The sequence below is a fragment of the Micropterus dolomieu genome, linkage group LG15 (assembly GCF_021292245.1).
Source record: "Micropterus dolomieu isolate WLL.071019.BEF.003 ecotype Adirondacks linkage group LG15, ASM2129224v1, whole genome shotgun sequence".
NCBI classification, from domain to species: domain Eukaryota; kingdom Metazoa; phylum Chordata; class Actinopteri; order Centrarchiformes; family Centrarchidae; genus Micropterus; species Micropterus dolomieu.
The window spans coordinates 18,302,731-18,312,761 of record NC_060164.1 but is presented as its reverse complement, the minus strand read 5'-3'; the positions used below and the strand labels follow the sequence as shown (position 1 = coordinate 18,312,761).

General features: G+C 39.5%; 1 protein-coding gene across 1 annotated transcript in view; it reads left to right on the top strand.

Annotated features, from left to right (window-relative positions):
- Window positions 1–9,822, top strand: part of pibf1 (progesterone immunomodulatory binding factor 1) — a 27,970-nt gene extending 18,148 nt beyond the window's left edge. The window contains exons 12-18 of the mRNA XM_046069993.1: window positions 1,476–1,626; window positions 2,032–2,122; window positions 4,098–4,200; window positions 6,735–6,865; window positions 7,830–7,914; window positions 9,160–9,339; window positions 9,630–9,822. Coding sequence (XP_045925949.1) covers window positions 1,476–1,626; window positions 2,032–2,122; window positions 4,098–4,200; window positions 6,735–6,865; window positions 7,830–7,914; window positions 9,160–9,339; window positions 9,630–9,683 — 795 coding nt within the window. The 3' untranslated portion in view covers window positions 9,684–9,822. The remainder of the gene's footprint in view (window positions 1–1,475; window positions 1,627–2,031; window positions 2,123–4,097; window positions 4,201–6,734; window positions 6,866–7,829; window positions 7,915–9,159; window positions 9,340–9,629) is intronic.
- The last annotated feature ends 209 nt before the right edge of the window (window positions 9,823–10,031 follow it).

The following is a 10,031-nucleotide window of genomic DNA, read 5'->3' as shown; positions in this document are numbered from 1 at the left end:
TGACCTTTTAGTCCCATACGCACCAGCACGTACCTTGAGATCCTCGGGCAGAGGTCTGTTGTCTGTTCCAGAGTCTCGACTGAAAACTAAAGGGGACAGAGCGTTTGCTGTCAGGGCCCCGAGGCTCTGGAACAGCCTGCCCGAGGAAATCAGGTCGGCTGAGTCAGTGAACTCTTTTAAGTCCCTTCTTAAAACATACTTTTATAGGAGAGCTTTTCCCGATCTTATTTGACTTTATTTTATCCCTTTTATTTTATTGTATTTTACTAATTTTATATTAAATTTTCATGCTCTTATCTTTTTTTTGTATTATTCTTTACACTTGTTAAAGCACTTTGTAACTTGTTTTTGAAAAGTGCTCTACAAATAAGGATTATTATTATTATTATTAAAGTTGCTTACTTGCAAACGTCACATGGGTTAACACCCCAAAAATACACAACTGATACTTAAATCATTGTTCTGTTAATTTAGGGAGGGGTCCATCCACAGTACTTAATTAATGTTCCACTCTCAGGAATATGTCTATCCAGTCCGGTGGCTCCATTCTTATCTCTGTTCACTGCAGCACACCCATTTGTACAAGAAGTTAATTGAGTGCAGATTGTTCTTGATGTCTAAATGCACCACCTCTTCATCCGCTTGCTGGAGGCAAATGCGTGGTGTAATCATGCATTGCATATGATCGTGGAAGGAAGATCTGTTCTCTTTTTTAAAAACACAATGAGCTAGTTGAGGTTTTGGCACTGGAGTTTGTAGTTGAGCTTTGCTTTTGTTCCAGTTCTTATAATAGTGGGGTTTAAAAACATTTTGGGATAAAAGTCCTTTCATTAGGATTTGTTTTTCTTCTTTTACTTCTCTTTCCTTGTGAATGTTTTTGTTTATGCTTGTAAATGTGTTTTGGTAAATGTGAGAAAATTAGGAACGGTGAATGTTAAAGGTAAACATCTTTTAGTAACACACATTTAACTTTCACTTTCTCCATGACAGCTACTCTGAAGGACTAACAACAGGAGTTTTGTTGAGTTTCAGTGTGAAGAGCATGACATACTGTCATACTGTACATTTTAATCATACAAATTGCAGTAAAACGTAAGAACACATTTATTTAATGTTACTAAAAACTGATAAATAGTGCAAGTTGTTTGGTTAAACCAAATAAAAAATCCCAATACAACACAATTTAAAGCTTGTAACGTGCAAGAATAGTTTAAAAATAAAAGAATTGACAACAAAAAATAGTTTGTTGTCATTTGTAGAAAATATGTTACAGCCCTATTGCTGAAAAAATAAATGGTTCATGTAAAAATATATTGGATATTCTGGAAGAAGTACAACTCCAGTCTGAAGCTATGAATTTGTTATGCTTTATTATTTTATTACATTGACAGAATGTAACATTTACATTGACATTATTCTTCTGGTAGATAATTTCTTTGTTTTCTCTCTGTCTCTTCTCTCCTCCTCTGCCTCAGCTCCTGACCCAGGAGTTTTACAGGCTCCAGACATCATCAGAGAAGCGGTTGGCGGAGCTGCAAGCTCAGAATGCCGAGCAGGCGTCTCGGCTGGAGACGTATGAAAAGCTTGAGCAAGAGCTGGACCAAGTCACCATGCAGGCTGCCGAAAGTAAGAACATAGCATTAGGCCTGTAGTGCCCATTACATTACTCACATTACTGTGAAGTCCGAGAGATAGAAGCACAAACAAACGGATTCCTTCACATGCCTTGGTCTGGCATCAGAGAATGTGTGTAATAAAATTGTCAGATAGCATTGTATTGGATTAAGATGCTGGGAACAATAATGGAAAAATCAGTATTGTTGAGCTGTAACAGGCGGCCTTGTGACCACGGATGGAGCAGAAGTTTAGGAAAATGTGCAAAACAACAGAATTTTACTACAGGCTTATATGGTAGTTTTACATTATCCTAAGACAGGAGCAGGGTAAATTAAAAAAACAAACACACTCACTTTTTTATCTTAATGCTCCTGGAGATGTAAAGACAGTATTTGTGTTTCTGTCTGTTGCCAGTTGAGAATGAAGAAGAGGCAGAGCGAGTTCTGTTCTCATATGGCTATGGAGCCAATGTCCCCACAACAGCCAAGAGAAGACTAAAACAGAGGTACAGTGCTTGATACACTTGAGACATCTATATCAAGTGGTGTGACACCCACCATCTTTATTTAAATGTCACAAAAACACAGGAGATGGTCCTTGACTTGAGGCAGTTTATTGACCATCAGCCAGTGGTCATCAAAAAAAGAAACAAAATCACACAGGTGTCCTCTTACAAATGCCTGGGTGTCCACATAGACATATCTTCTCTGCTGGAAAACAGACTTTGACCACCTGTGCAACAGGCTGCAGCAGAGACTATACTTTGTAATACGACTGAGACTGTATGGAGTGAGCTGCCAGATCATGCTGATGTTCTACCGGGCGATCCTGGAGAGCATCATCAGATATGGAATCAGAGCAGGGTTTGGCAATTTAACAGTGCAGCTGAAAAGCAGGCTGGCCAGCACACATAAGGTAGCTAAGCGCATAATAGGAGGAAAGAGTACAAGCCCTTACAGAGCCTGTATGAGCAAGCAGTTTGCAAACAGGCAGAAAAATGACTGCGGACCCTCAACATCTTCTCTTTCCTTCTGCCAACATGAAGAAGATTCCACCTGCCAAGATGTAAATCAAACAAACTTAATTATGGTTCATTCCAACGTCTATCAAGCTGCTGAACTAGGGCTGGGCAATGAAATGATAATAATTATTGCAATATAATTTTCCACAATATAAATATAACAAATGTTCATTAATGTTTGATAATTAATTTGAATCACAAATGAATCAGAACTTAATTTTTCTATAAAGGTATTTATTTTGTTGAGGAAAAAGGACTGAAAAAAGATTTTACTTAGTTTTACTTAAGAAAATAGGTTTAGAATGTTCTGCCTCAGATTTATGAAATGGTCCACTGTTTGGCAAGTGTTTGTCATGTTCTGACCATAAAGAATAGTTTAAAATCCCAACTAACAGTGTGGTTTCTTCCAATTTCACTCAGGAGCAAAATCCTGATAATTATCAATATTAACTGATATGAAATTTTTGGCCATATTGCCCAGCCATATCATATAATACTAAATGGGGCAAAGTGCAATAAATACACCAGCACTTTTGCATCTAGCACTTTAATTCTTTCAGTCAACTTTTAAGATGTTGTATTGTCTGTACAGTCTAATACGTCTCTCATGTTTTAAGATGTATTATGTTGATCTTTAGCTGATTTTTAGATTAATTTAATAGTTGTTTTTATAACGGTTTCTTTAGTACATGTTTGCGTTAGGAAGCAACAGATTGTAGCAATGTGCCCAAGACAAAGTTCCTCTTGGGGACAATAAAGTGTATTCTATTCTATGTTGGTATGCTGATTTATCAGGCAGATATAGGATGAAAAATTTCAGATCCTTCTTGACCACAGCTACATACATTATATGTCTAAAAAAATCCATTCAATGTTTCTATTTCTTTATCTATAAGGCGTAACAAACATTATGAAAGCATGTTCTACCTCATCAAACATTTGCCACACATTTATTTGAAGGTTTTGAAACCTGCATTGTTGAAGTTATAATCCTTTTATGAAATCAAACCTCAGTTTTATCTTTCTGGTGATGGCATCACTGCTTACTGTTAGATTTCTTTACACCGTATCAGAGCTGCTTCATGTTATGTATTTGTCACTGAGGTTAGCGCTGACCGCGATAGTTCATCAAGGGCCTCTACAAAACACAACATCAGTCATTTTGTTTGTCAGGATTATTACACATTTTTGCAAGGGAGTAATGGAAGACTGGAAGTCTGAACAAACACAACCACAGTTAGATGAAGAGTTGCAGAGTAGCTGCTCAACAAGTGTTTACTGTAGTATTAAACTGCACTAAACATGCCAACTTTTTGGCATGCATGCTTCAAATTGATCTCAACTGTTACACAAAGTGTAGGGTAAATAACGTGGAAGTACATACTTGTATAAACTTGTTGGTGTTTTCATGTTTTGGAATTTCCAAAACTGTGTTTGTGTTTGTGTGGCTGTCGTGCAGCGTTCACCTGGCCCGCAGGGTGCTGCAGCTCGAGAGGCAGAACACGTCACTGAGGAGAGAGCTGGAGAGGCACAAGTCACAGACAGGACAGATATCTGAAGAGGTACACACGCAGACGCCCACACACACACACACACACACACACACACAGCATTCAGGTGTGTGCCTGCCTGGGGGACATCAATAATGGGGAAAAAGTTTAATTTAATGTTTTTAAAATATAAATCCTAAAACTCTGCTGCAAGTCAGTACCTGCAACACACACTACTCAGATTATAGTTATTCCACAGCTTCTGTCAAAGACATAAGGATTTATTTTAGCTGGCATCTACTCTCACTGATGACATAACCGAGTCATTATCACAGAGCCAAGCTTGATGGCTCCTCTGTCATCACCCAACGCGTACCTTCTCACACCATCACAACACTGCTGTGAAAGTCAATAGCGAAACCTGATCGCTATCTTTAAGGTCAAACTTTGCAGTCGTGACATTAAACCACATTTCGGGTCGCTTTTCTGTCTGATAGAAAAAATGACCAACAAAACCAGGAACTAAGCAGCTTGTGAGGCTCCACCTATATTTTCGAACACGCTTCAGGACTCATTGATGAGAGCCTCTCCTGTTTTTTTAACTCCTGAAACGTTTGCCCAAGTTTAACAGTTGTTGCTCCAAATCTACCTTTTAAGGCTGTGCCTGGAAAATGGCAGGTTGTTTGAGAGCAGACAGAAAATACCGCAGACCTTATATGAGAAGACAGAGAAGTTAAGAGTCTTAGTACCTGTCACAGTTGTTGACACAGTGGGAAACAGTGCCAAAAACCGTGACGGCCACGCTCTTCACTCCCAACGACTCACCACACCAATCATTAAGGCTTTTGTTGAGTTTGACACACAATGTGCATGTGTGTACAACACTGAGACTTTAATTTTGGGTGTGTGTGTTTTGTCTGTGCGTGAATTTTTGTGAAGTCACATGTCTACTACTCGTGCACTGATGCTAAAAATGTTTAAAATATGAGAAAGACTTTTCTGGAGAGGAGAGATTGCGTGAGCTAGAATAGAGAGGCTGGGCAGACTGGAGACTAAATAAGCCAGCCATTCAACTGTCAACTGTGATTGACTGGCTCTCACCTGGAATACCTCAGAAGTCATCAAGTATGAAATGACAGGGTGAAATATTCTAACTTTTATTCACGCGAAAGGGCCAGGGTGTTAACCACTTAACCACCCACACAGATGCCCTGACTAACCAACTATTGTCTGTACTCTCCCACACAGATTTACTCACTACTGGCTGGCTGTAAAAGTGGTTTAATGTGTAACACCCTAACTTTATCTTATGTTCTGAGGACTTAAACATGATACTGGCTGAGCGATACTGCATTAGGTACAGCCCATGCAGACTCCTATATGAGGGATCATCAAGACACTAAAAAGGTGCTTTTTTGACAGTAATTGCAAGATTTTAGGATTGTGAATTTTCGTTGGATTCCCACTTTATTTCTTCATCTTTAAATCTGGTGTACTGCTACTATAAATAAAATGGATCAAACGTCACCCTTCATACAACTGACATCTATGGGCACAGAAAATCTTGTCTGTGGTTCATTCACAAATATAGACAGAATTGCACTATTTTATGACACTATTTACCGAATGTAAAGTCAAGGAGAAATATTCCATAACTGCTAACATAAGCTTCTACAAGTGAATGTTATGTCCAGTACAATGAACAGACGTTAAGCTCTTGTTGTTGCATCATACATGACTCTCCAAAGTTCGTGGAGTTGTGCACATGTGAAAAAATGTTGACCCAAGTCTCAGGTGAACTTATCAATTGGAGGGGAAAAAATAGCCCAAGTTGACCCTGACATTGTTCAAGTTCAAACTTTATTATGATCCCAGAGAGCAACACAGCCATAGACCGCACACAGGACAATACAAAGGTTAAAAAGACCTAGTCAAACAGATATTGCAGTGGGTTGTAGTCTTTGCGGTAAAATAAAGTGCATTTGCGGTAAAGCATTACTACGGCAAAGTGCGAGTCTCTCAATTTAACAAACCAAATGCAGTCAGTTTGTGAATGAGTGTTTGTTTCTATTTCATTTACTCCTCTGTACCTTAAAACTGGTACCTGAGGGTAGAGACTGGAACTCTTTCTTTAGTAGGTGATCGACATCAAGAAGGAGGTAATGGGCTTTCTGCAGGGCTTGTCTCTTGAATAATTCGGGCAGACCTGACTGTCTGATTCCTATAACCTTGCTGCAGTGCTTCACAATCCGGCTCAAAGCGTCTTTACATTTCACACTTTCACAAATTTGTGTAGATACAGTAATTATTTCAACACGTTAATCCCAGGGCGTCAAATACTGACACTTAGAGGAAGCCTGACAAAGTGTCTGTATTTGACACACAAAAGGTACACTTCAGCATCCATATGGAACGCCGTTAGGTTTAGGGAAAGATCATGGTTTGGTTAGATTAAGGCACCAAACTACTTGGTTAGGGCGTGCGTCAAATACCGACGCTTTATCAGGCTTTCTCAAAGCATTGGTATTTGACGCTCTGAGATTATGACTGCTTGCTGATTTTTCCTATAATTGCTCAACTATGCACATCTATTTGTTGTTCCTCAGCTGTTGGCAGCCAACCAGCTGTTACAGCAGACACAGCAGCCCTATAGCTACCTGATTGAGACAGTGAGACAAAGGGATGCACAGATCAGCACGCTGAAGGAGCGTCTCACCTCGCTTGAGGACGATGTCAGGTATGTCCACAAAGAAGGAACTGAACTTAAACAGAAAATCGACATACATGACCATATTTCTTCATTGAAGGCAGTTAGGACTTCTGTATCACTTACCAAACTTTCTGTGTTGATTTCATTTGGTACATTTTGTACCTTGTAATTTACATCATGGCAGCAGACCATACCTCCCCGCCCTTGGGTGTCTTTGCTTTATTTCCTTTTGTCTTCCTCTGTCCCTCTCACACCTAGCTCATTCTGTCTTTGTGCAAACCTGCATGTGTGCATGAGTTTGTCTATGCCCAATGACTGAGTGTGTACCATCAGCACACCTAAAGCTACCTGGCGCTGACCTACATCCCCCTTGTCCCCCTTGTAAAATATGCAAATTGACAGACTGCAGGTTTTCTCTTGCTGCTCACGCACATTGAGCGCTCACCTGGGGCTTTTCAAACCTCCCCATCTGACAGACATATTGAATTTTTCCTGTGGCTATACAGTGCTACTTGTTTAAAAGCAGAGGCTCACAGAAGATTTATGTACTCAAATAGGCTAATAACAGTATCTAAGCAGGGGCAGACCAAAGACTATAAGACCCACAAGTTTAAATCTCTATTCCATAGTTCTCAGTGAACACCTAAAGGTACCAAGCTGTTGTTTCTAGATTTGCAAGATGATTTGCCTTTAAAGCACCCCCATTACAAGCTCCTGCATGTATGTTTCACAGCCCCAGGAAACAACACTTGGACAGTACTGTAGAGAGCAGGAGCTTTTCTCACAAGATATAAGCCTAACTTGTAAAAAAGCAAATGATTATTTATTTTGTTTTTTTTTTAGAAATTCATGACTCATGTGTTTAATTTATTGTTTGGCTGTTTCACATGACCCCATAAGCAATTAGAAAATAACTATAACTATATTACTAAAAATAGTAATGCTTATCTCAAGCTCTGATCTCTCTGTCTGTTTTTGGGCGTAACCCCAGTTCTCTGAGGAAAGAGCGGACTGCTCTGCAACAGGTGAAAAACAACATGGCCGCCGATCTGGAGAGACTTCTCAACCATCGAGAGGTACGCACGATGATTATGTTCACTGTTGGATGTCAGTAGTTAGATATTTGATGTTTTCCCTGTGATGTTATGAAGTCTCCCATTCCATCCCAGTGTATTGGGCTGTTTCAAAATGATGAGAAACAGGAAGTGTCTTGTTTTGGCTAATAAATGAAGATTTATTAGTAAAACCACCATGTTGCTGCACATGGCCATTGTCTGTGTTTGACATGGTCAGAGTGCTGCCATTCATGCTGTATCTGCCAACCTGGGTGTTAACCTGTGTTCTGTAGAAACAGACAAATTCAGAAATTATGCCTCTTCTGAAAACTGTAGCAAACATGAACTTTTCATGAAGAATTTTTTTTATCATCATTAATGAATTTTTCAATACACTGTTTTGTATATAAAACATCACAGTTTCCTTGAGCTCACAGTGATGTCATCAAATCAACAAAACTTAAAATATTTAATTACAGACAATGAAAAGCTACTTATCCTCACATTTGAGAACTTGGAACCATTAAATGTTTTTTTTCTTGAAAAATGACACTATTGATTGATTATTAAAATAGTTGTCGATTCATTTTCTGTTGATCAACTAATCGATAAATCGACTAACAGTTGTAGCTCTACTTCTTATACAGGCTTTTGATAGTCACACCAGAAAAGTTATTGCATGGTGTTGCAACGCTTCCTTCAAGATGCTCGTATGTGCGTGTGTGCATGAGTGTGTCCCCCCAAGCCATCCGTTTGCTGTATGAAGTATGTGCCCTGTCATAGACAGCTGTTCCTCAACTTGGCTGTTTGGGATGCCACCAGGGTGTGCGTGTGTTTGTGTGTATATGTGTGTGCGACATGCCAGGGCTCATGTCCTCAGGGGTGATAAATAGAACCGTGAAATGGCCCAGAGTCCTCCCCGCTGACTTGCTGCCACCCCCGCAGACCCTTGAGCTTGTTGAGCTTATTGCAAGTAGTCCCATAGTTGGACTTGAGGACTTCAGCTGTGTTGGCCTGTGTTTCAGGAAAAACATGTCATCAGAAAGCGGGAATAAAAATTCTTGAAAACATACATTTTAAAGCAAATGTGTCACAGAATGTTCAAAAAGTATTATAAGATATTGTACATTTATACATCCCCGAATTTCTGTCAAAAATAACCTGGTGATTTAGTTGACATTTCTGATTTTTTTGGACACTACACTCCCTGTTTATTATTTTACCCTTTTCTCCCCCACATCCCTATTTTTATGAACAATTCTCCAGGAGTTAGCAGTGATGAAGCAGGTCCTCATCAGCATGCAGTCCAGACAGGGAGACGCTCTAAACCTGTTGGAAACTGATAAAACTGGAATCACGACCTCTGGTGCAGGAAAACACCAGTCCAAGCGAATCAACAGGACCACAGAAGAAGAGTCGCCAAACAAACCCAAACCAACTGTGTTTGTAAGTTTCTTCGCAACACCCTTGTGTGAGTCACCAGCATTAACCTGCCTGGACTGAAGTTCAGACAAAGGAGCATTACAGGTTGACTGGAAATGATGAATTGCTTTTTGTAATTTAGTTTCATCTGAGCTTTTCACTGCAGTCAGCTGAGCGTATGCTGTTGTCTATATCCTTGATTCATGAGAAAGTCTTAGAGGTGAGAATATCTTAAGAATCCAAACAGGGGGTCCTCCTGTCAGGCTCTTCATACTTCTTCTAATCATTTTCCTCTCTGTCTCTTTTCTTTGCAGACCAATAAAGAAGTTCCTGATTGGCACCAAAAGTTGAAGCAGAAACCTAAATGAACAGTCGTGTTGATGAGTAGTTTGTGTTACTACTGATGCTATTAATATTGTCACTCAGGGTTTTAAAAATCTTAGACTTGTAAATTACACTTCTTTTGAAATTTCAATGACTTTTGAAATACAAAAGCAGAAACTGAAACTGGTGTGCGAGTGATTTGTTGTTCTCATACTTGGTTACATATTGTTCAGAGAGGATAAATTCCCTTATACTGGTCCAGAACCAGAGGAATTACCTTCCACTGGGTACACATTCTTAGCTAACTGACTGCCCAAAAATTCCTCATTCTTGGCAGTGGTCTCTTTTATTAGGTCTGTCTATCATTATTTCCTCATCTTTTCCAGGTTTGC